Here is a 27315-nt window from a genome sequence, read left to right as displayed (position 1 = left end):
CCGCGGCATTTTGTACGGAACCATTGCTGCCGTTGGCATATTTCCCCAAGGAGGACTCGGAGCCGCGGAAGTCTGATCTCTTGTTCTACTACCTAAGGGCCGTTCACTGACTGCCAGTTCGGGAGTCCCTCAGCGTGCAGTAACTCTCCTCGCCGTTGGCAGCCTCGATAACTTACTCTGAACGTCTCTCTTCAACTGCTACGTGTCCATTGGATCGATACGCCTTCGAGTCAACCATGGTCAGGAAATTTTACGTCCCCGACGACTTGCAGCACCCCTCCTGGACAGGCGAGCAGCCGGATAGAGTCAAACCCACCGGCCTCACATTCGCAACACTACCTACCGAATGGGTTGTGCAGATGGCATTCAAGAGGGGTACCGATACATTCCTCGGCAACGGTTTCTTCGTGAACATCCCTGGCGTACCCGACTACCACGTCATCCTCACCGCCGGTCACAATCTCATCGGACCTGACAAGGAGGAGTCGCGGGACATCACCGTCCGTGCGCTCAACGCTGTAGACGACTACGTCGTCCCCGCGGACAAGTACTATATCTGCAAGTCATTCAAGGCCAAACCCGTAGAGAACGATCCGAATGACTGGGGTGTGGTCCTCTACCCGCGCGGTCTGCCCAATCTCTTCCCCGCGCGCTACCGCGACCCAAGCACGACACAGGCGCAGAAGGACATGATGGAAGCCAGCTTTGGCTTCCGCTTCAGCCTGCGCCTTGGCCACGCGGACTCGCTGCAAGGCCAGGCGAGCATTAGCGGCTATCGCGACGTCTCCCCGCGCGGTGAGCCGAGGGTCTCCACCGGCACCATCATCGCGGCGTACCCAACGCAAGTCGAGTACAAAGCCATGACAGAGAGAGGCATCAGCGGGAGCGTCGTATGGATACCGTACCGCACCTTCCCCACCGCGATCGCCATACAGTGCGTGCATCGGTTTTTCGTCACACTTTCTGGACCCGGAGCTCGTGCTAACGTTGTCTCGCTCACACAGTAACTACGGCCCGAAATACAAGGGTGCGGGCAGCCGTGGCTCGCGCATCACCGCCGACCTCATGCGCGAAGTGTACGGCTTCACGAAGGGAGCCTCCTTCGGAGTGCAGCTCCGCGCGCACGGGACGCCGCGGCAGGTCAAAGACCTCCCCCTGGGGGGGCTATTCTTGAGCTTCCCATCCACCCTCCCCTTCGCGCGCGTGCACCTGCGCTCCGGGACTCCGGTCGACCTCCTGCCCGCGCAGTCCGGCGGCGTGCCGATGCACGTCATGGCCGTCAGCACCCCCTCTGGCATGCGGCACGCCGCGTTCAACATCGGAAAGCGCGAGGTCGTGCTCAGGGAGAAGATCCGGGACGACTGTCTGTTCGAGCTCGTCGGCGGGAAGCCGTCGAGGCAGGGCGAGGAGACGATCCAGATCAAGATCCCGAAGGACTACGCTGACGTGGAGGGCAAGGAGAAGTTCCAGCTGCGCGTGCAGGGCACGGCCATCAGGCAGTTCGATGGCGACGATGCGGAGAGCTCGGAGGTGTCGTTCGTGGACGCGCCGACGTCGGATGCGGTGAGTCGTCATTTGTGTTCGTGCAGGAGTGAGCGCTCAATCGGGTTTCAGTGGACGGCCTTCGCGCTTCAGCGGTGAAGGTCGGCTGAATCTGAACTTGATGCCCTAGATGCGTGTGTGTCGGTTCTTGGGTTCGTAGATGTCACATCGCTTCATTGCATCGCTCTCGAGGTAACATGATACCCAGTGCTCGCTCCGTGTGCCATACGCAGTATGCTGGGTATATTTGCTGCCCTTGCTCGATCAATGCACCGCCGACTCGGAACGGGAAGTCACTATCAAACGACAACATGTTCTGCACTGGACGCAGGTATGGGTGATATGCTAAGTGCGAGCCACTCCTCATACCTCCCACGATCAGCTTCGTCAAGAGCTTGAGGACTCGCTATCCCTCCAGCCTTGCCTCATACTAGTACTACTAGGACATACACCGCATTCCTTCATACTCGCGAACTTTGTTTTTGAGTGCGCCCATTTAACGATACCTTCATATACGTCGAGAGCTACCTGATTGATTGGGACCATGTAGGCTGGTCAGACCAGCTGCATAGTTACATATGAAATTGCGCTTGGCAGGCTTCAAGTTGCACGACGCGGCGGCGGTCTGGCGCCTAAGCACTACACTCCCTCGGTTCTTTCCACTCATCTTGCGCTCATCTCGCTGTAATGAACTAGTAATGAACGCGATTCAAAGAACCTCTGCCTACATAAGACAAAGACAAAGCTATTCGTTGTCGCAGCAATGCAAACACTAGAACAGACCGGGTTGTGCGGTAGCTGCCACTGTGGCGCGCTCACCTACATCGCTACGTCTATCCCAACATCCACCGGCTACTGTCACTGTACGAAGTGCCAACGGTTAACAGGTATGTGCACCGCCAATCATCTTCTATTGTATACCACCTCAATTCACTTCCATATCATAGGCGGACCATTCGTACCGACTGTCCATTTCCCGCTAGAATCCGTCGCTTTCTGCGCTACTCCGGACTCTGCATTGCACACGTATACGCCAGCATCGCACCCACACGAGACTCGCTACAGATGCAACATCTGCGGCGTCGGGGTCGGATCTGTGAACAAGAAAGAGGGACATACCGCTGTGTGGGGCGGAACTTTGACGCGGATACCAGTCGCGGGTGAAGAGAGCGCGGGGAGGATAGCGATGTGGGAGAAGATAAGTCCGGTCTTGCACTACCACTACGGAGAACGGATGCTGGACATCAGGGACGGACTGAGGAAGTACCGCGACAGGGTCCCAGAGGACGTCGGTGCACCGGGCTCGTGCAGCGTGCAGGGAGGAGACGCGGATGAGACAAGCGACGCCGCGAGCGAAGACGCGTCGGACGAGGCGGCTGGGGAACAGCTGAGTGGTGGTTGTTTCTGCGGGCAGATCTCTTATACATTCTCTGCGACCGACGTCCTCAGGACGGCGTACTGTCACTGCACACAGTGCCAAAAGCTTACTGGTGAGTGCCGATCGAGTACAGCGTATCTGTTCCCGCCGTGGAGGCCGTGTACCATGTCTGCACCTCTCTGAGAGATCGCTAACGATTTCTTGACAGGCTGCCCGTTCATCCATACCATCCATCTGCGCTCTTCTGCCGTCGCATTCGCACTGCCGTCATCCGCCGCGACCGTTCACACTTCGTCGTCAACCATCCCCGCTTCGCAAATCGAACTCGTCTCGCTGCCGCACGTACTGCGCGCATATAACACACCATTGAAACCGCACAAGACACGCCTACGCTGCGCGACGTGCGGGACGTGTGTGGCATCAATGAACAGCCTGACGGGAACGACGTCCGTTTGGGGTGCGTGAAACAGTTCCCGTGTGGCTTTTGCTCCCGCGCCGCTGTTCTGTACACCTTCGCTCAAGCACGATTGCCGTGTTGAGCCCTCGCATGCCCGACGCACATTTGTAGGACGTATTCACGAGCGAACTGACTGATCAATAACTTTGACTAGGTGTCCACCTCGCACGTTCGCCCAGCGGACGGATTTGCGAATGGGATAAGGTGCGTCTCGTCCGTCCCTACGTACAGAGCATTGCACGGGACACATCGATTGACGGTAAATGCTGGGGCGTACCGTTGCTCCTAGGTCAAGCCGACTGCCCATATATTCTATGGTACACATTTGCTCGATATCAAGGACGGACTGGGCAAATGGTCAGGGTACGAGAACAGTGACAGACTGGATGTGTAGACCTACTGTAAGTCCGTGATGACGAAACTCATGATCATGTTCTCATTGAAACTACAGGAAACATCATTCAATCCAGCAGGTAAGTGGCACACAAGAAACAACAGGACAAATAGACAAGACAGAGTGCAAGGTATGGCAAACTACTGTACAACAGACATAGCATCTGATCATATCAGCGAAGAACAGCATCTTCTGTAGCAATACAAATAGGAAAGAGGAAATGGCATGCATACATGGTAAGAACTGCTATATAACAAATCAACCAACATATGGAAACACAAGTATCTCAACAGCCAAGATGTATGAATGGAACCCAAGCCAAGAATGAAGAATCCTTGAGATTGTTGTACTCTGGCTTCATCCTCAGCTTCTGTACAGCATGATGAAGGGCATATGCAGCCTGGGTACTGTCCTTGGTTGCTAGCAAGTGAGAGTAGACCTCTTTGGCAACCTCAGGACCATCACAGTCATTTATGGACCACATAGTGGCAATGACACTCCTGAACCCAGCATAGAGCATCCCTGCAGCTAGATGGACAGCTTGTCCTGACAGCTTGGGATCTCCAGTTGCAGTTTGGCAAGCTGACAAGTATGCAAAGTCAGCATGAGGCAGCTCCACTTGCATCAACCTTATGAGCTTCAGGTTGTCATCATGTAGAATGAATGCACTGTCAGTGGCCTTCTCATTGTCCTGTGATGCATGGCATGCAAAATGGACCCAGTTAGCTAAGGAAAGCTCAGCAAGAGTCTTGTCAACAGTAGCTTCAGCATTTTCTAGGCTAGAGCAGCCCATGCTATTAGCCTCAGCCAAGTTCTGGATGCCAGTCCATTCATCTTTGACATATGGGATTGGAAGTGCTCTAGGATTCTGAGGCTGGCAAATACCCAACAAGTGTGGATTCTGGCTGACTTTCTTCTGCCTGGTCATGAGCAATGCTGACAGAGTAGGTGTATATGATGAGACAACATAGTCAGAGATCTTATGGCCTGGTTCACTTTGAGAGTAATCCCCTGCAGCATGAATGGGGAGGAATGCAAGAGGGCCACTAAGGCACCACCAAAAATGGGGCAATTGGCTCTGAAGTGAAACCTATGGAAGTGCAAGTGATCAGTTAATCATTGTTGTATATATCAGCAAGCCACAGGAGTACTTACTGGAACAGCAAGTGCTTGCAGGATTGGTGACACAACATGAGTCCAGAGAACCTTGAGAATATCATAGAATGTCTGGTTCTGAGAAGAATCAACAGGACTCAGAAATGCAAATCTCTGCTCTGTGGTTGCTTCTACTAATCCCCGGGCTGCACATCCCTTAGATACATTCCTCATGGACAGGCAGAGATCATCAAGGATGCCTAGTGTCATTGTTGTGAGTGACACATGCTTCACATCTTTACTACCAGGCATGAGCACCAGAGCATCACATACAGATACTGTGCCTTTAGTCATCATTGAGAGCATGATCACTGGGCACTGCTCAGACACACTCAACAATTCAGTGAAGGGCATTGGTTTCAGAAAGTGTTTGAAACCAGGCAATCCTTGTGCATGCTTCAAAAGTGTGTCCCACTTTGCAGCCAGCTTCCTGTGAGATTGTGCTGCTTTCTCAATCTGAACATCTCTCACTTGTACCCCATGTGAATCATTTCTTGTGAGACTAGCATGCTCCAATTGCTTAGCAACCATCCTGAGCTCATTGGCCAGGTGCTCATCTGCCTTGTATAGATCATCCAGAGGAGATCTTAGCTGCAATAGCTTGTTCCACACAATTGATCTTCCCTGTTCAAGCCACTCAATTGCTTGAGCAAGGTTTCTCATGACAATGGCAACCATTGCAGCTTCCCCAGCTATGCCATTATACTGTGCCAACTCATCATATTGCTTGTCAATGGTATGTCCCAACCATACAACACTGGGCAGTAGATTGAATACTTCTGTATATGCTTGGACAGCCTGAGGGTATGAATCTGGTCCTTGCAGGACTGTAAAACGACCCCATTGCTGAGCTGCATGCATCCTGACACTGGATGTTGCTGCATGACAGTATGTTGCCTGTCTGAAAGATTGGATGGCCTTCTCCATTGCATTGTCCAAAGCAGAAGGTATCATATCTGTGGCTCCCATCCAGTCTCTGTGGATGTATCTCTGACCTAGATTTATGAGCCTATGTGCCAAGTGTGCATGGTCCTTAGGTGTCAGTTTTATTGATTGCTCAAGCCTCTTGATTGCCTGGACCATATCAGATGGCTCATCATTGAGCTTAAACCTAAGGTGATAAGAGTTGCCCAGGTTATTCAACCAGCCAGGCTTCCACATATTTACATCTGGCAAGTGATCAACTACAGCTTCCTGCAGTGCTATGGATTTAGATATATCAGAAGGATCCTGAAATGTCTCAAAGCGAGATGTGTATGCATATCCAAGAGAACATGTAATATCATGTCTCCTGGATTCTGTGATTGAGGGAACTGCTAGTGCTTGTTCTTTAATGAGTATTGCCTGGTCTATGATGTGTTTCCTCTTGTCACTATTGAACTGAACCATGTATACAGCACCCAGATTGTCCAGGCAAAGAGCTCTTTCTGGATGAGAAGGTGGTATCAGATCAACAGCTTCTTTGAGTGTGATGATAGCAGCTTCTATATCTGACTGTGTCTTCAACAACTGATAGCGAGCACTATAAGCATTCCCTAGATTGTGCAAGCTGTGAAATCTGTCCTGTGGAGATTGAGAGGCCTCCAAAAGCAGTGTGATAGCTTCTTCAATGTCTGAAAGCTCATGCAATTGGAGAAACAAAGCTTGGTGGGCATATGCTAGGTTGACAAGAATGCCTGCCCTATCATCTGATGTAGACAGTCCACACATTGTCTTGAGAATTGGGATAGCCATCATAATATAGGCCAAATCTCCCTCAAGGCTGTAGAGCTTCAAAAATATCTTGCCCAAAAACCAGAGGTGAGGAGTATTAGACACAGTAGTGGTGTCCAAAGCTCCCTGAAGTGCATTCACAAATTCATTTATATGCAACCATTTGGACTCTTGCTCAGAATCCACCATTGAAGCAAGCACAAAGTCTTCCAAAAACCCAAATATTCCTGGATACTCCATAGAAAGTGCCTGTTGACAGGCCTTGACAGCTTCCAGCCCATGTATCTGATTGGGAGTACTTTCAAACAGTTCCTGATAGGCTTTGGCAAGATTTGCCCACAGATCATGGAGATGAGTATATTCTTTGGGAGCAATTGCAATGCCTTTTCTCAATGACTCAACTGCACCTTGGAGATCTGAGTGCATGTGACTAATTGGGTAGCGATGAAGATATGCACCACCAAGATTATTCAGAAGGCCAGACTCTTGTGAAGATACTTCTATGGCTTCTCTGAGTGAAGCAATGACACTGTCAATGTCTGACAAAGTTCCTGACTTGTCAAAGCAGGATTGATATGAAGTAGCCAAGCTTGCCAGATTAGCTGACCTAGTACTTCTATCATTGATATGAGTAGAGTTCACACCCTGTTGCTTAAAGAAGACAGCTTGTTTCAAGTCAAGGGAAGTACTTGACACATTGAACCTTAACTGATATGCATGCCCTATACTCATGAGACATGCAGCAGGAATTTTTTCTCTGCCAAACAATGGCATAGCAGTTCTATAGAGCCTGATGGCCTTGTTGAGAGTTGAGATAACTCTGGTCATTTGGAACTCCTCAAGGCTGCAAAAGGCTGCTTGACTCAAGTGGTATGCTTTACCACTATCTGGCTGATACATCTTAGAAGCATGGACAAGACAAGTACTGCATTGACCCCAGATTAAAGCGACTGGGTCCTTCTCCAGCCAACTCATGGCTCTAGAGGCAAAGAACTCAATATTTGACACTGACTGTAAAGATGATTCTTGGCCAGTTTGAACAGGGAAAGCAGCAGGTATCATGTTCAGTGTGTTAGTCCAGACTGTTGGATTTTCAGCACAATAGACAACAACACTGTTGATTGACTCACAACCACTTTTGTCCACCCCATTGAGCTGTGGATTGACCACAAGCATCTGATATCTCCTACAGAATATTCAGTAATGCCATGTTGACATATGACATCTAAACAGGAAGACCTACTGTCTCAATGCTGAGTATGCTTCATGTGTATTCAGATGTGAGGTGTCTGCCATGTTGTATGCCTTCAAACAAGCAGTGATGACTGAGAACAGCACAGGGAGTTCGGGGAAGCACGAACAAGCTCTCCCAGTCACTTGTTATATGCAATCATTCTGTATGGCAGTGTTTGCCTGGGAACATGGTCAGCGGACATAGTGAGCTTCCACATATCAACTGCAGTGGCACTGTCGGACATAGAATTTACCGAGAGGACGTGCCACGCAAATGATGCCAAGGCTCACCCATTGTATGCATACAACCTGTACAAGAGTAAGTCGTCCTCTCCAGTCATGAAGAGTACACAGAGAGATACCATGTCCAGTCATTCCCTGAAGTACAGAGCAAGCTCGACGGTGGATGTATCTCTTGGCTTCCGTGACACGAGTTCACGGACGCATTCATGCCGTAGCGCTGTCATGGATGCGTCACCCACGAGGTCAGATGAAAGCGGCCATCGTGGGCGCAACATTGCCGAATATTGTGACGAGATGTGTCCGGACTCCCCTTCGTGACCATGCCACAAACAGTCGTCAAGTCATCTATCCGGCCACTGTGAGAGGATTCAAACCGAGTGAACCATGTAAAGTACGACATACAGTACGCAGCAATGTGCGCAGAGTTTTCGGCAGGCGTCCACGCCGGTGGCAGAAGCTTGTCGTGTGGTCCAAGATATGCTGGAATCTCAACAATCAGAAGTTCCGATGAAGCCAACGGCTGAGCCGCACATGCGTCCCCGATAAGAGTGACATGAGAGACGCACGGCAGTCCTATTACAAAGCGAACCAATAGCCTTTCGGGCATATCATCGATGTCGGGTCGAAGCATATTGTGCGTCTGCGAGCCTCCGCGACCAAGCAACGCAGGTACCTAGTATCTCGGAATTCGTCTGCAGTATTCATGCTGAAGACGAGGGTACCTGCATCCAACACCTCTAATAAAGGACACACGTCAGTGTAAGTAACACTTCGCCCGCCACGAGCACGCACTATTGTTCAACACCTAGCGAGATGTCAGGTAGCTCGTAGGTATATGAACGCAGACTCACCAGGGTGCATTTCATTGACCATACGTAGCACAGCTTGCTGCCGAATATCCCCTTCGGTAAGTATGGATGAAAGGAAGCCTTTGAGGACAACCAAATAGCCTGTTTTGCAAAGGTCACAACACACATATATATATCGAGTTGCAATGAGGAAGAATAAGTGTGTCGTGGCAGTAACTGGGAGCAGATGCTACGTCACCGTTTGTCTCAATGCCAGCGACCATACTCAACGCGCGTCGCTAATACGTCCAGCCACTAGACAACGTGACAATGCATTGCTGTCCCGATGAACAGGACCAATAAGACGCTTTCAAGTGAGCAGTGTTGCGCCAGCTAGTGGGTACGTCTACTGGCCGTTTATGCGCTGGCCAAGCGGGAACGAGCCCTGTGCCGCGCTCCGGCCTGAAAACCGCATCGCACGCGGGGGCCCCACGATGCCGAGATGGGTCGAGGTAGCGAGAACACGCCGCACGGTGATGACTTCGCAAGAGCATGACCCGGATACGGAGAAGCGATGGTGACGTCGAGTCGGGGGCGAGCACACTGGACGCACCCATCGCAATGTACGAGGCCGCGATGCAGTCAACGTATGCTGCATGCCTGAGACGGAGCGCCATCGATTGCGAGGACGTCTTTTGGGAACACTTAGATGAATGCAAGCTAAGTAAGTCGGCATTGCTGGAGGATATGGACACGCACCCTGCATCAGTCTTCCTCCTACTGAAACTACTCTGCGGATCGTTAGATTCGATTATTCTGGCGTGAACCGCGCGAACGTGTGAAGGGTCCGTTCCCGTCCTCGACACTGGCAGGCAAATGCGGGAGACACCGTCATTGTGTTGACCAGCGCCTTGCCACCCTCCTGAGCTTCGCTATGCCAGTATAAATCTGTGTCCTTACACAAAAAGATGGGCGAGTAAAGTGGCAGCCTATGTGATGCCAAACACGGATTGACCACAAGTTGACCACCACGAGAAAGCAACGACGCACGTAAGTTCCATCCGTGATTACTATTTGCCTCGCCGCGTTCGCATCTGCGGGATGATGTACTGAAATCTGAATTTGCTGGTACATTCAAGGCTAACTGGCAGCGAGCGAGCATGACGAGTACACATGAAGGATCGGAGAAAGTACAGGACAGCACTGCGGCCGCCTCGGTCGTGTTAGTACTAGTAGGTGGCACGTGCGAAACGCGCTTGTGGCTAGCTAGGCTGGACATTCGGACCTCCACCTCCTCGTACTCATCTTAGAAGCCTTGTCGTCTTTCGAACGCACTTGCTTCCGTTCTCCGACTTTGCAAACAATCACAGAGTATACTGAAATGTGGTAATTGATCCGCAGTCGCGTCGGACATGTACTCCTACTCAATCATCATGTACAGTACGGACTGATCAGTTCCGCAGTTATCGCAGCATCGGCCTCGGGGCAATGGAACAGAAAACGAATTATGCTCAGCGATTGTCGCGACGAAGCTCGCTGCTCGACATTCGGACGTGCAATGACTATCGTCTTGCTCGGGGCCTGATATGACTAGGAAACGACGTTGTTCATTATTGGTGAGCGCGACAGTCCCCTCTGACGGACATACGGATACAGCAGTAACTGCAGACACGAGCTTCCAGCGGGACCCGAATGTTCATTTATTGAGACGCGAAAGGGCTACATGCATGAGTTGTGAATGGCAAGCTTTCAGCAGTGTTAGATCTCGCGTCATTGTTAGGAAATACTCAGTCGATTAACCCATGTTGTCCGCGAGAATGATATCAACCATCGACAGGGAACCATCGGGAATCATACTTTCAGCGTAAAATTCTAGAACGTCTCAGCACTTCTTCCGCTCGTTCAATTTCACAAGCACCAACATGTTCTCACTCACCCGCATCTGCATCGCCGTATCCGTCAGTCGCCGTCGCCGCCGCCCCCGCTGCGTCCAGCAGTGCGCCCACGAACACAGGGTGCGCCGCCACCCTACTCCGTCGGTACCCTGCAACACAGGCGGCGGGGCCTCACCGTTGGCGAGTCAGAAAAGCGCCCGTGTGCTGCGAACACAGGGGCATCGTGAGTTACTGCGTTCGCGAGACAGGTTAGATGTCGTTCTGACCGTGTTCCCGATATGCAGGAAAGCCTCGTCTCCGTTGGTTGCGTCGTAGCACGCGGATGTATGGTGACAATGACGTCGTACGTATGACTGCTGGTCGTCGGTGTATACATCTTGTCAGGAATGGATCGTGTTGTGCGCGTCGCTTGTAGCTTACCTGAGCGCCGTAATGTGAAGATGCCTGCGAGCACGGGGATCGGTGAGGGTGTCGTGCCTGTCGAGATGATTGCTGCGGAGTGCGCGAGGTGCGGGTCATGAGCGACGGAAGGCTCGCACACACGATAACCTGCATTGGTAGAGCAAATGAATGAGCGGCATGAAGAATGACTATACAGTTTTGTTGCTGAGGGCATGGTGGAGGAGACGTCCCGGGCCCGGATCGGTGCAATGGAGGTGGTAACGATTATGCACTCTCATTCTGTAGAGACAAACCGAAGGGCAATCGTATATTGAAGTTACTCCTGCTTGTTGACTTCAGCCCGAGTTCAAGCGGGAACCTGACAGTGGATAACCAGTATTAAAATCTTTCTTCACGGAAGCAGTAGTCGCTCACGCTGCTCATAGTTAGGATGGCGCTGAGGCAACGCCGAGGCCATCATGGTCCAGTCGCCTGCGACCCCGAAATACGGAGATCCTACCAAAGCTGCATGTCATCCGAGCCTTCATTGAAGTCGACGGGCACATACCTGCATGTATTGACAGAGTGGGCAACAAATGCACGGATTGTTGAAGCTCGTTCCCACAGACAGCGGCATGCGTGGCCGAACGTAGATATATTGCCACGTAGAAACAGCATAAGAAGGCTCGCGAAGAGCACGGTGAGGAAAAAAATAGGGTATGACCCGACAGCGCAAGAGTAGTCTGAATCGAGTTTCGCAGGAGCAGAGCTCCGCGAGCCGCGAAGTGAACTAACGGACACCGTCCACATGCACGCACCATTTGACCACGACATTCTTCCTGATATGCAGTGATATGCAGTGAATGCTTTTCGAGGACAATTAAAGAACTCGCCACATCCTCCTGCCGCTGATTGCATCCTCGAGCAAGCGTCGAACAATGCGAAGACGATAGCGATCGGCGCGTACAAGCGTGAAGCTTGCCCTGTCCCCGCGGCGGTCCCAAAGCTGCATCCGTCCCTCCGCTTCACATAACAGGACCGCTGCGGCAAAGTTGGACCTCGCCCACAAGCAGCCCTACCGCCGCAATCCTTCGGCACCTGGACTTGAACCATGCTACTACTTCTCCGGGCTTGCAGGATGCAGCTGTGTTTCTGATACGTCGCGCCAGCCTGTGAGGCTGGGACCCTGCTAGAGTCGATCGAGGGGGACTGGAGTACTCAGACCTTAGCCCGCTCACGAATGCAGACGCGTGATGCATCCTGTACGTTGTGAGCCTCGCGGCTTTTGCGCTGTCGGGGGGAGAGCGGGCACCCGTCGTGGGCGGACGAGAGACCGTCTCGACGAAGACAATGTGGCGACCCGCGGCTGTTTTATGTAGCGGAGTGCGGATCTTAGATCCAGGTGTGGCTGAGACGGTTTGGACAGTCGACACTCCGGCGTGAGCAACCCATCCATACTGCCTACATCAGACACCATAGCACAGACCCTCCTCCACCACCCGCAGCTGCCTTCAATTCCGAAGGTGCCCTCTCACCGCAGATATCGACTTGAATCCCGGAAAGACGCGCTGGTTGATCGCCGCCTGAATGGCTAATCTAGTAATCTCTGCGCGCCGGTGGCTAATCTGCTCCTCCTTGTCCGGAACGATAACTGAAGGTCTGACTCGGACGATTGCCCCTCTTTCAGGGCGCGATATATAGCACTGGAGAGGCAGCTAGGGTTCATCGTGCTCGTTCTACGCGCTCACTCTCCGCTATGTCTCAGCCCAACTATAAGGCCGCCGACCCGATCCTCCTCACGCTCTTCGCCAACCGCTTCATGAGCGTGGCGGAGGCGATGGGCCGTTCGCTACAGCAAACAGCGATCAGTACGAACATCAAGGAGCGTCTGGACTTCTCTTGCGCGCTGTTTGCGCCTGACGGAGACCTGGTGGCGAACGCGCCGTTCATTCCCATTCACTTGGGTTCGATGAGTTTGTGAGTACACGATCTCGTTGGGAGTATGATTGGTCTTGCTTGTATATTCAGAAATTGGCAGTCGGGCGTGGCTAGACATGTTACTCTCCCAAAGTCAGAGATGCGCCTGGGGGAGCAGACAGCGGAGTGTCCGTTCTCTCGCTTTACAGAGCTTCTTATGCTGGTATCTGGATCGAGTGTTACAGAATGCGCCCTCGCAGATCGTGGCTAGCTGCGACCCTCCCATGCCACATATCCGTGGTGGGCAATTTTCCGGAGGGGAATTGGTATGGAATGGCCAAGGACGCTGGCGTCTGGGTGCCATGGTTCTACCCTTGCGAATCACGCTTGCGTCTCGCAATAGCGACTAGCCGTGGTGTGGATCTCGTGATTCTAGCGTCTGGAATGGATGCAGTCGCTGTATGCGTATGCATGCTTGGCTTTGGACTGCGTGATACCGCCGGGGTCCCGTGAATGGTGTCCCAGCCCTCTCGCAGGCATACATTCTCTCAATTGGGAGAGCGTATGTGTCTATCCGAACATGGCCCACTGAATCTAGTACCGAACACCGATGATGCAGTCTTGACCACGTCAAGTGTGGTATTCGTTGAGGCACGGTGGTATACCGAACAGCCATGCACAATATTCCACATTACCTTGTACACTAATTATGAGATGCTCATCACGTCCTACAGTGCGGTACGCTACCAGATGAAGCTGCACGGCAAGTCGCTCAAGCCCGGCGACGTGCTCATGACGAACTCGCCTTGGGCGGGCGGCTCGCACCTGCCTGACATCACCATCATCTCGCCCGTCTTCGACACCAAGACGAACGAAATCATCTTCTTCACCGCGTCGCGCGGGCATCACGCCGACATCGGCGGTATCCTCCCCGGGTCAATGCCGCCGACATCTACGAACATCTTCGAGGAGGGCGCACAGATCGAGAGCTTCAAGGTTGTGGATGGGGGAGTGTACAACCATGACGAGCTCGTCGAGTACATGGTCAACAAGCCGGCGCAGTACCCTGGGAGCTCGGGGTGCAGGAACATCAAGGACGTCGAGAGCGATCTGAAGGCCGTATGTGGTCCTCCTTCAAAGGTTGAGCTCCCTGGTACTGATCATCACCTGTTATCCAGCAAATCGCGGCCAACCACAAGGGCATTCAACTCATCCAAGCGAGTAAGTGGCTCTGGTCCGCTGAAAGCGCTGTCACACTGACGGTCTGATAGTCGTGGATGACTATGGGCTCGAGACCGTCCAGGAGTACATGTTCCACATCCGGTCCAACGCGGAGCAATCCGTTAGAAACCTCCTCCGGGACGCCGCCAAGCGCGCAGGCACGAACGTGCTCGAGGCCATCGACTACCTCGACGACGGTTCTCCGGTGCGCTGCTATCTCCTTCGTCGTCTTACCACCACCCCTCACCCTTTCTGCAGATCAAACTGAAGGTGACGATCGACGAGGCAGAGGGCTCCGCCGTGTGCGACTTCACGGGCACGGGCTGCGAGGTGCGCGGGAACCTGAACGCGCCGATCAGCGTCGTGCACTCTGCAGTGATATACTGCATGCGCGCGATGCTCGACATGGACATCCCGCTCAACGCGGGCTGTCTCGTCCCGATTACGGTCGTTATCCCCGAGGGCAGCCTCCTCAGCCCGAGCAGGACCGCAGCTGTTTGTGGTGGGAACGTGCTCACGAGCCAGCGCATGGTCGATGTGGTGTTGAAGGCGTTCAGGGCGTGTGCGGCGAGCCAGGGATGTACCAAGTGCGTGTGTCCGTGGTTCATCTTTCGTTAATTGCTGACGTGGCCGTCAGCAACTTGACGTTTGGCGCGGGTGGCAAGGACAAGGACGGCAACAACATCACTGGCTGGGGCTACTACGAGGTCGGTTCCTCATACTCCTTTACGTCTTCCATGTCCCTGAAATCCGCCGCAGACCATCGCAGGCGGTTCCGGCGCTGGCCCCGGTTGGCACGGCACGTCGGGCGTGCACACGCACATCACGAACACGCGTATTGGCGACGTCGAAATCCTCGAGCGGCGCTACCCCGTGCTCGTGCACCAGTTTGGCCTGCGCCACGGCAGCGGCGGGAAGGGCAAGTGGCGCGGGGGCGACGGCGTCGTGCGCGAGATCGAGTTCACGGAGGGTCTCCAGGTGTCCATCCTCTCTGAGGTGCGTCCTTCCGTAGCGGCGTGTGATCGCTTCAGCGGAGACTAACGTGTCCCGGGCAGCGTCGCACGCGCCAGCCGTACGGTATGGAAGGCGGCGAGCCCGGCGTGATGGGCCGCAACACCTGGGTAAAGCAGGCGCGCAAAGAGGACGGCGACTTCCCTGAGGACATCGGGGATAGCAAGCCCGCGCCACTTCAGCCGCGCAATATTAACATCGGCGGGAAGGCAACGGTCTGGATGGGCAAGGGCGACCGGCTGCTGATCGAGACGCCTGGCGCAGGTGCGTGGGGCGCTGTCGAGCACGGCGAAGGACCCGAGACGGACCATAGCCATGTCAAGGCGTGGGCGCCGAGGGGGAGTTTGGCAGAGAGGGAGGCGGCGCAGGCTGGATTCTGAGAGGAAGTCACAACTGGGTTGTAGCAATAGGTCGCTTGGCAGATAAGTAACAAACCCGTCATGTAGCGCTGATATATGTATCCTGTAGTGCTTGGGTACCACGCTCGTTCTGATTCTCGGTGTGCAAGTTGGTTCAAGCCTACATTCCAGTCGTAAGTATGAAGTCGTTGGGGTCACTCTTTTTTTGTCAGCAACGGGGAATAACAGTGAGTCATTGGGTCTATTAGGGGCCTATCACGTTTCCAGCTTAGCCACACCTGAATCTGAGATACGCCCTCCCTCGTATATAAGGCGGCGGCCACGATTGTCTTGTCCTCGAGTCGGCTCCTCCTGTCAGCCCACGACAGGAGCCCCTCTCCCTCCGACAGCGCAAAAGCCGCGAGGCTCACAACGTACAGGACGCTACACGCGTCTGCTTTCGTGAGCGGGCCAAGGTCTGAGCGGTCCCCCTCGATCGGCCCCAGCCGGGTCCCAGCCTCACAGGCTGGCGCGACGTATCAGAAACACAGCTGCATCCCGCATACCCGGAGAAGGCGTAGCATGGCCTTCCATCTACTTACGGGAGGGTCTCGGCCTCGTTTTGCTTGTGGGTGGGCCATGACATTTGCCTGTACCGGTCGGCCATGTGAAGGCGGAGGGTCGGGGTGCAGCTTTGGAACACGTCGCGGGGACAGGGCGGTCATCTTGCTCGTACGTGCCCACCATTAGCGTCTTCGCAGTGCTCGGCTCTTGCTCGAGGACACCGGTAGCGTCAGGCGGATGTGGCGGGCTCGAACAGCATCCGATCTGTAGGAAGACGAGAGTGGTTTCATGGCGCGTGCGAGCGGATGACTGTCCCTCAGTTGACTTCGCGGCTCGCGGAGCTCTGCTCCTGCGAAACTCGATTCAGACTACTCTTGCGCTGTCGGATCACAGCCAATTTTTTCCTCACCGTGCTCTTCGCGAGCATCTGTGGTTTCTGCTGTATCGACTCAGTCCTGCCTACATATGCAACGCCATAGAGGTCTTTGCACGTATAATTTGATTGTACTTCTGTACGGTCTTGTGATATGCGTTCACCGCACGTTCTGTCTGCCTATGCAGGTATGTATGTTTAGACCAACTTTCACGGCACCTTGATAAAACTCAGTTCAACTTGTTATTCAGGATCATATGCAGCCGATTCATCTCGAGCTTGACAAGGTGTGCTGTGTACGCTAACGATCGCAGCTCATTTATGCGATTGCAAAATCGTATCACGATACCGCCGACGGAGATGAGGTTGCCCTAGAAAGTAGAAAATGTCAAATCGGCATGCAAGCTGCCTCGCGAAGACAGATACTTACGATCCCATTCTCTTCGCAGCACATAGGTGTGTTGTTACAGTCTTCGCCGACAACGACGGGGTTGCACCTGATGCCGACGAGGCCGTCAAGCCCCTGCACCACGACACCCAGAAGTCCAAGGATCGGGGAAATGCCGCTGGACATGGCTTGTCACAGCCAAGTATGCGAGCGTGAGTCCAAAGATTTGACTGGGAGAAATGAGAGCGTGCGTATGTCGCCGAATTCCTGGAGCACTAAGGCCCGCCGCCCGTGTTACAGCTGCTGACGGAAGTGGCCGTAGGTGTAGCGGTGTGTGAAGTAGACCACTAACACCGCACCTTCAAGTTCGTGGCAGCGCGCCCGAGACTGCAGGGTATTGTGGACCAGATTGAATAGCGAATCAACTTCAAAATGAACACTTCAGATGATCTTGAACTTGGGGACCGAAGAGAATCGTGGGTCAGCCAGTCCCTTAAGAATTCCTAGATGTTGGCATAGACAATTTCAGTGGGGGCGTATATCCGTTTCATGGGCTGTCTACGAAGACGAACTTTGTTCGGCGGTCCCAGTGCTTGCTCTGCGGTAACGGGAGGATGTCAGTCGCCCGGAAACGTCATGACTTCGACCAGTACTAACAGACTTGCCGGGCCCAGTAGGCTACATAGTAGACGCGTACGCGATATATCTGAGGAGCAATGGAGACCTCACCGCATATCACCGCACGGTCCATGGCGAAGGATAATTTGCCTGTGATGCATCATGCACTTCAAGATTCAAGAATACTGGCTGAGTATTTTAGGTGGTCCGGTGGTGGACGGTTTGAAAGTTCCGACTGCTCGGGCAGAACGCACACGGCGATCATACTGAAGGGTTCCGCACGGAACACCTGAGAATGGACGGTCATTTGACAGGTTCTTCAATATAAGCATCAGCGAGGATGCTGCTCACGATAGCCTATATAGGTTTCGCTATGCCGGACAGGTTTCATGATGATGTACTCAGTCTTGCTTCTATCTGTTCTGTCTGAGCGAACTGTCACGGTGTACATGTTCGGAATCCGACTCATAACTAGTCCCTACATAGTTTGCACGGCATATATGTCAGGCGGACCACGGGCAACCTGAGGTCTGACTGCCACTTGCGATGGCCACGGCTAGCTAGCCACAGGCGCGTTTTGCACGTGGTACGAATGGCAACGTGACCGCGTCTCGCGGTTGACTGCACTGCTTCGAGAATCCAGGCCCTCAGGTTGCCCTCAGGGTCACGGATAAGGAAGCTCTTCGAACGTGTCTTGACGGATCTAATGGCCCTACTTAGCTTCAAACTCTGACAGCAATTCGATAGGGTCGGGCCTGAAGTATGCAACGATGATTAGCGTGTGAGCGCATGCCAATGCCGCACCACGCGTACTACTCTCGGGATGCTGCGATCTGCAACTTGAAGGATGGCGGATACTGTAGGTCGGATGCACTTCTAAAAATCCTCGTGCGCAGTCACGGTAGTCCGCCTAATCAAGGTGTGTTCACATGGCCCCGTCGGTTTCTGTTGCTGTTTCAATGCATTGAATGTCGGCAACGAGGTAGATGTAGTGCAATCTGCTGAACGACAATCTTGAGGAGCAGACTATCGACCCGCGCCTTCCGCCTGTCGTAGTGTCATCGGTGACACGTTAGTCAGAAGAGCGGGCTTGAGCGAGCGATGCAAGCTGTCTATCTCCAATTCAACCTGTCTATCTCTAATTCAACGTTGATGTGGGAGTTAGCCCGATAGCTTCCAGGCGCCCTCGTGGATAGAACGCCTGGGTGAGCCTCTGTACCTTTGGGGACGAAGTACAGATCACAAGACATATCTTGTATGTATGAGAGCCAGTCATGTATGAGCGTGAGCCTGACGGCCTATCCAGATAAAAGAACGGACACACGATCAGCTTCGAAGCCATTTCCGAGTCATCGACCAGTACGCTCACCTTTCATTCATGGCTTCAGCTTACAAGGAAACCGCCCCTGCTACATCGCTCTTTACCGGCGCCGACGGGAACCTCCCGTACATGCATCTCCCCGAAGCCACCCTGACTTTCAGCAGACCACTGGGGAGCAGCGAGCTCGGCTGGCTGTCTGCTCGGGCGCGGGCCGCGTGGATACAATGACACGTTCTCCGTCCTCCCCCTCGCATGCTCGGGCAGACACACGGTCACAGACGATGCAGTCGTGCAGGCCTGCGCCGCGCTCCGCCTTCGCCACCCCCTCCTCGTGTCCAAGGTCGCGTTCCACACCACAGCGCCACCGTCGGTCGTATACGCCTCCCCGCTCACTCGGGCGCACGCCCTGCGCGAGGCGACAGCTCAGATCGAGTTCCATACATTTCACGACCAGGACGCCACCACAGAGGCTCTTCGTGACCGGTGGCTGTCCCCGACACCCGAGGACGCTCTCGACATGCGCAACGGAACGTGTTCCCTCTACTGGGCCCGCGACGTTGATCCGCGCTCCGGGAAGTACATCCTCGGCTTCATGATGCCGCACTTCATCACTGACGGACGGCGGCGGTTGAACCTCGTCCGCTGCATGTTGGACTTGCTCCCAGGCAGGGCGCAGCGGGAGCTCGCGGCACATTTTGCCGGAGAAGTGCCGGTCGTGGAGATCCCACCTGCGCTGGATAGCCTCTTGCCCGACATGGGTAACACCGAGCCGGCTGAACTCGCTAAAGCGAAGACAGCGTTTGACGAGCTTGTCCAGTATCGGAGCAAGGTGAGCCTGGACGGTGAACTGTACTAGACCTCGCTGACACGCTCCCGTAGCCCACGTCCGGTCTTGTTCCTGACGGTGTCATCTCAGAGGACAACCTACACCCTCGAGTCGTGCGCCAGACGTGGTCCGCGGAAGAGACCAAATACATCTTGAAGGCCTGCAAAGCCCATAGCGTCACGATCACGCACCTCGCGAACGTCGCCAGCGCCTTCGCCTGCCTGCAGCGCCCGGGCGCAGCTCAAGTCAACGGTTTCTCCAGCGGCGAGGACGCGTACTACTTCGAGTTATGTCAAGCATTGGACATCAATGCCAAGCTTCCCCAGGTGTCGCGCAACGGGGAGACAGAGACGGCCGTTCGCATCGTCACCTACCCCGTCCTGCTGTCCGTGCCGTGTACTGCAGCTGTCGAGTCCGCGGGCACGATCGCAATATGGGATGCTGCGCGGCAGTTCAAGGAGAGACATGACGCATATGTGAACTCGCCTTACTTTTGGCATTTTACTCGCTTCTACAGGGCTATCGCCGTCGAGAATTACATGACACAGAGGGCTGGCAAGACCTTCATGCCCTACATGAGCAGCATGGGTGACCTCAAGGGCATCCTGCCAACTCGTTACTCTGTTGAGGCATCCCACGCAGGTGTGAACGAAGCCGGGAGCCACAGCGCCGAGATCCGGGTCCTGGACTCGATCGCGGCGGAGAAAGTCGATCCGCAGGTGGCGAGCTTCCTGCTGTACACGTTCGACGACAGATTGAACCTGCAGTTCAAGTGGAATGCGGGGCGGACGAGCGACAATCTCATTAACGGCTGGTTTGGCCGTGTTGTGGAGATCATTTTGCAGGCAGCTGGTGACGAGGGTCCGATGTAGTTCCATGCCGATGTAATTCCTTGTAAACTCGTGTCTGTCTATGACGTTCGGTTCCAGGTTGGCTGGTACTGATGATCTGCGTGATATTTGATGCCTAAACCAGTAGTGATCATACGTCTATCCGGTACGAACCTGTCTTGAAGTTTGATCCACGAAGAGAAATCTTCCACCTGCACTTCGTCATCGCTGTCAAATACTCTTGCTCTTTCGGATCCTCATGCGTAATCCTGAGTTTGGAGGTTGTTATGTGAAAGGATTGAACTCCGGTACGTGGTTACCTGCACGTACTGAACACTGCGCATAAACCGCAGGGATCTGGACATAGGTAGGAAGGGCGACACTCCCAAGATCTTCTCAAAGCAATTTAGTCATTTCCGTCTACTGTGCATCCCAATATACATTCGCAGGATAACACACCATGCATACTATCCACGTAGGTTGTTGCCTAAATCCTTGTGAGTGAACGAGGGTGAGCTCACCACGCCCGGGTGCTCGAGCTCATAACCAGTTTCGAAGTGGACTCGAGCTCACAGCCCTCCATTCATGTGCGAGCGACGACCTGGCGAGTACACTCGTCAATACAGACCGGCGTCACAAGAGTAGATATTACGCATCAGGATGACGATCATGTGTGCTCGCCTACTGCATCTCTGCACTATCATCCTACACCGTGAGTCTATCCGCCTCCTCCGACATCTACGCTTGATCTCTCAACGGAAGTACCACGCGGTTTTCGACGATGAACTGTTCGACCGCACTCGGGCGTAGTCTTGGTTGGAACGAAGCAGGGCGGCCAGCATGTCTGCTGAATCTTTTTTTTTTTTTTTTTTTTTTTTTGTATTCTCCGTGTTTTAGGCCCGTACTGTAGGTACATGTGGGCACCATAGTAAGGGACGTCAGACGTTAACGGACCGTGCTGCGGCATGGGCCCCCAGATCCCGATGAACCCCACCTCCCTGCGACCTCACCACCCTCCCAGCCCCTGCCCCTCCTGCATCCAAGGCGTGTCGGGGTGTGGGCAGCCGTAGGTATTGTCCTGGTCTTCGTCATCCCCCAGTGGCCCGTAAGGTGGGCCACTTAACCATCATAATCTCCCCGCGAGGGCGCGTTGAGTGCGCCCGTAGTTACGATAGGCGCTTATCTGATCCAGTTCACGAAAGCCCTCCCAAAGGCCTCGCCTCCCTCCCCCAGCGCGTCCAGTCATACCACATACCGTCAGAGGCCCATACCCTGTGACTCCACTCTCTACACCTTATACTCCTAAGCTGTCGCTTTCATTCCGCAGGTTTATCCCGCAGTCGCAACTGCCGCTCGTGCGGTCGTGACCCGTTGCGGGTAACATGTAGGGTCGGCCGTAGCCTCCCCGCAATTGGGGTACGCTGTTGGAGGTGCGCGCGATTGGGTTGTAAGGCCATCGGCGGCAAGGGCGGTGGCAACCGGCCATAGTCGATCCGGGAGAGGGATTTACGGCGGGATAGAAGGTCCCGTCCGCGTAGACATAACGGAGCCGGTTAACGGGGGGTGAGAGGACCGGGTGTGCAACCCGCGAGCGGTGTTATGAGGTCGTCCGCGGTCCCGATTCGATATCGAGTTGGTCGATGTAGTGTCGTAAAGACTGTGGGGGTCGAGTTGGTCGATTCCTGACACTGGGGGAGGATGGGACGGGCGAGAAAGAGGGCAGATGGGGGGCCGATAGCGCGGGCGCTAAAGGTAGATGGTGGTGGTACGGGATCAAGAAGGTGTGCATGTCTGCTGAATCGAGAGCGCGGATATCAAGCGCGTACCGGGAGGACGCCGAAGGGACCTTCCGCTCCAAGACCACTCGCAACGCACTTCAGCTGCATGAGATACGAATAATACCGCCCCGGGCGGCGCCATGTCCAGTCTTTCTGAGCCGCGCGAGATTCCCCGACTCCGACCGGAGGGAGGGAGGGCTTTGTCGTGTCACGTCGTGTCGAGTGCTGTGCGAGGGACGTTACCCGTGAGAATGTCTCCCATAATAGGTACATTTATAGCCATATATGGCAAGAATTAGCTTCAGGATCCATCCGTCGGCTCGGATCTTCATAATTATCACTAATTTTGTCAATCACTACAGACACTTTGAAAGGTAAATTTGTGCAATATAGCCTGTTCATTCGCCCATTCAACGTATATTTCCTGTGTTGGTGTGGAAGCCCGAGACGCCCTGGCGGCGAAGCCGCCGCGGGCGTGAGGGCCTCCATTGAGTCTCGATACTGTTCGAATGGTAAAATATTACAGTACATAATATTTACTATAATGCAATTGCGGTAGACTGAACCGCTGTGTTCCATCCAGGAGTCGGGGGATGGCGCTTGCGCCGCTACGATACTGTAACAGGCCGAAGCTGTCCGACTTGGCCATTCGCGGCAAGTCAGGGAAGTCGCTGCCGAATTTGGACTCGCCATACCAGACGTTGAGTGCCAAGGCTCATAAAGAAATGAAGATGAAAAGTCCAATGTACAGTGCCTTCGCGGAGAGTAAAACTTAGCAGAGTCTGGTCGCCAGACGCGGTCACGTGGGTCCCCAGCGCATCCCTCTGCGGCTGCCGATCGCGAGGCCTGTACGGTCACCGTAAGTACAGGTCTCTGAGTCTGTCACAAAAACCACCGGTGCTGCATACTCTTTAGCATCTACAGCAACTAATGGGATGCCCTGCTATACATTGTACATCCACTACGCCGGGAAGAAAGCCAGGCAGGCAGAGTCGCATGGATCTGCTGGCAGTGTCGAACGCTTTGTCGACAGCGACCTTCAGAGCCTTGGAGTTCCTCGGAGCGCTGATGTGATTAGTTTCTGGAGAAGAGGTACACCAGTAGCACGATGCACTTGGAATAACGTGGATCGCAGCCGTGATGATGCCATGGTACGCCCCAGTGCTTCAAACGAGGCTTTCACTAAACTGTCTGCAGCGAAGAGCCATCGAGCCATTCTTGCCGAACGTATGGCGCACGTGGAAAGATCACGAAGCAATTGACCACAGACTGCGCGAACTGGACATGTGAGCACAGCCAGTGTATCGTCCGTGAGCACGTCCTCAGGCGAATCTTGCAGCGCGGAGGCTACCGCTCATATACAGCGAGTTCCTTTGCTTAATTTTGCTACACTTACTGACAGGCTGCTTAGGGAAGAGGACGGAGCGAGGTCGAGCGCCCCTAGAACTGCCGTGAGCCCTCCCGCGCGTGCGCTATCCCCGCCTCAGCATCATCGGCCGTCTAAGCGGCCCCGTTCGCCTGACTGCCGACCCGCCGACCCTCAGCAGAAGCGGTTCCGCACGCCACCTGTCTTTGTGAGAGGGCGTGCGCCTGGGACTGAAAACGATCTTCCGATTGCTGGCCCGTCAAGGATCGTCGCGCAGGGACACAGCGATGATCGTCGGAGTAATGGAGTTTCCGGTCCTCGAGTGGGTTTTTTTGGCTCCGTAGACTGGTCTTCACGGGTCTGACTTGGCGCGTGCTGCTGCTTTGACCGCGCTGCAATAGGCTCCCGGGGTTGTCCTATCTGCGATCGAGAACACCGCTCTCGTCACCATCAAGGAGGAACCCACAGACAATGATGCCCAGGCTCTCCTGAACGCAGGCTCCACAAACCCGAAGGAAAACGAGCAGCAGGCACAGGGCGACGCGGCGGCATCTCAGACACGCGAAGACAGTACTATCGGCGTGAAGCTCGGGCTGGTGGATACGCTCAAGAGCGCTCTCACCGCGGCGGTCACCGTGCAGGCGCGGGAGATACAACTTGAGGCGGACGTCGCATTATACAGAGGCCAAGTGGAGCGGCTGGCGACCCGCGAACGTGAGCTCCATGAGAGGGAGAATGGTGACGTCCAGTCTTTTTCGACTCCACGCACGAGTGCTACGTCCTCATCTCCATCGTTGGGCAGGTCTCCATGTGCAGGCGGCGCGGAAGGACGCGGAGCTGGCCGACGCGCGGTATCAATGGGCGCAGGAGCGAATCCGGGTACTCGAGGCAAATACGGAGAGGGAGCGGGTCGCGCGCGAAATGCGCGACGTGCAGGTGCTGCTCGATCAGGAGAAGACGAAGGGAGCGCAGGGTGACGCCGCGGGACGGGCTGCACAGGCAAACATTGCTTGTAAGTGGGTATGCGGTAATGGAGCTGAGTGCCAGCTGACGTGTAGTTGGACCAGCGCTGCGAGCAGAACGAGATGGGCTTCAGACAGAGTTGCAGACGACTCGCGATGCTGTTGCATGTACGCGCTATCAGTCGTTCAGCGCTCTATCGCGGACTTACTCTTTGCCTTTCTCATAGCGGCGCAGGCACAACTGACATCGGTGCATGAGCGAGAGCTCAAGGCCGAAACCGATAGGGGAGAGCGTGCAGAGCGATCGGCGCTTGGTGAGTACCAACGATCACATTCGATTGCACTCCGCGTATGTTGATCGCACAATACACTCAGAGCTCAGCAAGAAGCTAGTAAGGTTACAGGTGGAACTGCGGAGCGATAACACTGGTATGTCACTCGTATCCGCGTGTCCTCTACTCGTCCACTGACGGTGTACCCGATAGTCCTCCGCGAGCAAGTCGAGGCGCTGACGAAGGAGCTGGAGGGTGAGCGTGCTGAGGGCTCAGCTAGGCGAGAACAGCTGGCAGCAGAGGCCTCATGTGAGTATCAGTCGTCGCGACGGATCTGATGACTGACTAATACACTAACGTAACACTCATAAGCGTTGCGATTACAATTGAAGGCTGCCAACGAGAACAAGATTATTGGTGTGCACCGTGTCGTCGAATGCTGCGAAGCTATAACTAACGAGTCGTCCCCTTCTACAGAGCTCCAAGAGATATCTGCGGAGATGAAGATCTCTCAGGCAAAGATACTCGGTGAGTCAAGGTTGCTTCTCATACGACGCCCGGGGACTTACCAACGTTTCTAACATAAGGTCTCGAGACGCAGCTGCGCGTCGAGCGGGCTGCACGCGAAGCGGAAGGACGGTGTATCGGCGCGATGACCGCTGAGGCTGAGGCCGAGCGCGTGCATCGTGAGCGGTGTGGGCACTGTCGGGTCGGAGCAGCGTCCTGGTGACGGGGTGAGATACGTGCTGCTATTGCCGTGATGGGTTGTTTTCATGCACGTTGTGTCGGTGTGTGTCTCAGATTGCGACACTTATACTCGTGCAAACCCGCTGGGTTGTCAACTGGACGCACGCCGCATGTCCATTTTGCATATCTGATTCGCGCACTTTAAGCGGCAATCACTAGGGTACTCCCACTCACGCCAGACATTACCTTCTGGTGGAGGGGGGATGGGCGTCGTCCGTCACGCCGATCGTGATCAAACACTCTCAGTTTGGCAAGTGTGGCAGTTTGGTCGGCAACCGTTCCATTGAACGCTGAGTCAATTATTAACGTCTGTAAGTCTATATTTGACCGATAATATCGTGCATATTCCGCATAACCCAAGGGACAGACACAACTATTGAACTACGTCGCGTCACGGCGGCTCGTTCGAACACTGGCACCGATACTCGGGATAGACTACCAAACTTGCACCGCCAACATTCCTTCCTCACCCGTACACAACCACCAAGTACAACAACCAGAGTCGCAGTAGCACTATGGCGCATGCTTTCAGACGGTGATCGGAGCGCAGCCAATGGAGATGAGATCGCCCTGTGAATCCATATAGATTGTCCGTCAGTCCCCACGACACGTAGTCCAGGAGCATCAAAACAAACTTACAAAGCCATTCTCATCGCAGCACACAGGGGAGTAGCTGCAGGACTGTCCTACAGTCAGAGAGCTGCAGCCGATCCCGATGATGTTCTCGAGGTCCTCCACAACAACGCCGATGAGCGCAAGCGCCGCGGCACCCGCAACAGACCCAGCCTGGATAGGGAATCCTGCGTGAGTACATCGCATACGCTATACTGGTGCATTCTTACAGTCGTGGTCGTCTGGCAGCACTGCGCGCCGCCGGCGACGTTGCACTGGCTGATGGTGGTGGCCGTCGGCGCAGCGGTGTCGGTGATGGTCGTCGTGGGCTGCTCCCAAGGCTTCGCAACCACGACGAGGGCGAGGGAACAGGCGAGGAGCATACGAGTAAATGAGAACATGATTGCAGGGAAGCAGGTTAACAAGCGAGGTTTGCTAGTTGGACTCGAGTGTAGTTCCTTCGATGAGGCTGGAACTGGAGAATCGCTGAGGGACGGCTTGCCTTCTTATATACTGACCAAGTGTCGAAAGAGCGCGCACTATGTAGCATGTGGAGATCCATTCAGCAACACCGAATGTACGATCAGTGACAACGGTGTTGTCTCTAGACGTCGCCGCAGCCTGCCGTGACACTCCTGCTGCAGGGTCCAGCTCCAACGGCGTAGCGCGTCAGGTACAGTCGCGGTGCAAATATTAATACAGGCACTTTCTGGTCGTAAGCGACGGGAAGGAAACACGAACGTGGGTGGCAAGTTCATCGCGACTGCTTCCAAGTAGACCGATGGAAGTCAAACAGGGCTGTTAGATGACGGCCCTCAGAGTTATGACATTGAATAATGTATTGCTTGAGCCTCACTCACTGAAGTGATACACGCATGGCTTCATATCGTGCCTGAGTAACAGTAAGCAATGGTTTCGTCGCTCGCCCTCAACAATAAAACTCACGACGACCACGCTTCCGCTTTGCTTAGCTGATTAATCGCCAAGATAAC

At 54.3% G+C, this 27315-nt stretch overlaps 10 protein-coding genes across 10 annotated transcripts; 5 read left to right on the top strand and 5 right to left on the bottom strand.

Annotated features, from left to right (window-relative positions):
• Positions 1 to 236: 236 nt before the first annotated feature.
• On the top strand, positions 237 to 1641 carry B0H18DRAFT_1120350 (uncharacterized protein; the record flags this gene model as incomplete). Its single annotated transcript, XM_048034098.1, has 3 exons — positions 237 to 934; positions 1005 to 1563; positions 1615 to 1641. The coding sequence occupies 3 exons, from the start codon at positions 237 to 239 to the stop codon at positions 1639 to 1641; spliced, it is 1284 nt and encodes a 427-aa protein (XP_047891951.1).
• Positions 1642 to 2186: 545 nt separating this feature from the next.
• Positions 2187 to 3869, top strand: B0H18DRAFT_1014792 (Mss4-like protein; the record flags this gene model as incomplete). The annotated part of the gene is given in 7 exon segments (XM_048029170.1): positions 2187 to 2226; positions 2238 to 2275; positions 2282 to 2429; positions 2490 to 3032; positions 3129 to 3377; positions 3532 to 3636; positions 3829 to 3869. Coding segments are annotated over 5 exon segments (1071 nt in total), but the record flags the coding sequence as incomplete, so codon positions are not given.
• Positions 3870 to 4063: 194 nt separating this feature from the next.
• Positions 4064 to 7377, bottom strand: B0H18DRAFT_838158 (CHAT domain-containing protein; the record flags this gene model as incomplete). The annotated part of the gene is made up of 3 exons (XM_048039464.1): positions 4064 to 4849; positions 4915 to 6607; positions 6875 to 7377. Coding segments are annotated over 3 exons (2982 nt in total), but the record flags the coding sequence as incomplete, so codon positions are not given.
• A 3321-nt stretch (positions 7378 to 10698) lies between these two features.
• On the bottom strand, positions 10699 to 11414 carry B0H18DRAFT_955816 (uncharacterized protein; the record flags this gene model as incomplete). The annotated part of the gene is made up of 4 exons (XM_048042385.1): positions 10699 to 10775; positions 10840 to 10947; positions 11219 to 11347; positions 11390 to 11414. 4 exons carry the CDS (start codon positions 11412 to 11414, stop codon positions 10699 to 10701), a joined length of 339 nt encoding a protein of 112 aa, XP_047891948.1.
• A 1399-nt stretch (positions 11415 to 12813) lies between these two features.
• B0H18DRAFT_1014740 (Hydantoinase B/oxoprolinase) lies at positions 12814 to 15824 on the top strand. Its single transcript, XM_048029169.1, has 8 exons — positions 12814 to 13156; positions 13831 to 14215; positions 14275 to 14317; positions 14368 to 14522; positions 14576 to 14904; positions 14955 to 15024; positions 15077 to 15313; positions 15373 to 15824. The coding sequence occupies exons 1-8, from the start codon at positions 12936 to 12938 to the stop codon at positions 15706 to 15708; spliced, it is 1776 nt and encodes a 591-aa protein (XP_047891947.1). The 5' UTR covers positions 12814 to 12935; the 3' UTR covers positions 15709 to 15824.
• Positions 15825 to 16061: 237 nt separating this feature from the next.
• B0H18DRAFT_1014739 (uncharacterized protein) lies at positions 16062 to 16854 on the bottom strand. Its single transcript, XM_048029168.1, has one exon. It carries the CDS (start codon positions 16389 to 16391, stop codon positions 16206 to 16208), a length of 186 nt encoding a protein of 61 aa, XP_047891946.1. The 5' UTR covers positions 16392 to 16854; the 3' UTR covers positions 16062 to 16205.
• B0H18DRAFT_1212203 (uncharacterized protein) lies at positions 16834 to 17483 on the bottom strand (the record flags this gene model as incomplete). The annotated part of the gene is made up of 2 exons (XM_048036458.1): positions 17034 to 17483; positions 16834 to 16974 (listed from the first exon to the last, which is right to left on the bottom strand). Exons 1-2 carry the CDS (start codon positions 17175 to 17177, stop codon positions 16834 to 16836), a joined length of 285 nt encoding a protein of 94 aa, XP_047891945.1. The 5' UTR covers positions 17178 to 17483.
• Positions 17484 to 18987: 1504 nt separating this feature from the next.
• Positions 18988 to 20683, top strand: B0H18DRAFT_1179209 (uncharacterized protein; the record flags this gene model as incomplete). Its single annotated transcript, XM_048035950.1, has 3 exons — positions 18988 to 19124; positions 19195 to 19759; positions 19810 to 20683. 3 exons carry the CDS (start codon positions 18988 to 18990, stop codon positions 20626 to 20628), a joined length of 1521 nt encoding a protein of 506 aa, XP_047891944.1. The 3' UTR covers positions 20629 to 20683.
• Positions 20684 to 24017: 3334 nt separating this feature from the next.
• Positions 24018 to 25694, top strand: B0H18DRAFT_1120345 (uncharacterized protein; the record flags this gene model as incomplete). Its single annotated transcript, XM_048034097.1, has 9 exons — positions 24018 to 24056; positions 24132 to 24468; positions 24533 to 24742; positions 24798 to 24860; positions 24920 to 25006; positions 25068 to 25121; positions 25178 to 25273; positions 25337 to 25492; positions 25552 to 25694. The coding sequence occupies 9 exons, from the start codon at positions 24018 to 24020 to the stop codon at positions 25692 to 25694; spliced, it is 1185 nt and encodes a 394-aa protein (XP_047891943.1).
• Positions 25695 to 26239: 545 nt separating this feature from the next.
• On the bottom strand, positions 26240 to 26724 carry B0H18DRAFT_1105295 (uncharacterized protein; the record flags this gene model as incomplete). Its single annotated transcript, XM_048032647.1, has 3 exons — positions 26240 to 26281; positions 26351 to 26497; positions 26554 to 26724. The coding sequence occupies 3 exons, from the start codon at positions 26722 to 26724 to the stop codon at positions 26240 to 26242; spliced, it is 360 nt and encodes a 119-aa protein (XP_047891942.1).
• Between the last annotated feature and the right edge of the window lie 591 nt (positions 26725 to 27315).

This window comes from Fomitopsis serialis (genome assembly GCF_022376445.1).
Source record: "Fomitopsis serialis strain Sig1Antser10 chromosome Unknown B0H18scaffold_46, whole genome shotgun sequence".
NCBI lineage: Eukaryota > Fungi > Basidiomycota > Agaricomycetes > Polyporales > Fomitopsidaceae > Fomitopsis > Fomitopsis serialis.
The sequence above is the reverse complement of the archived record's forward strand: the minus strand, read 5'-3'. Positions and strand labels throughout refer to the sequence as shown.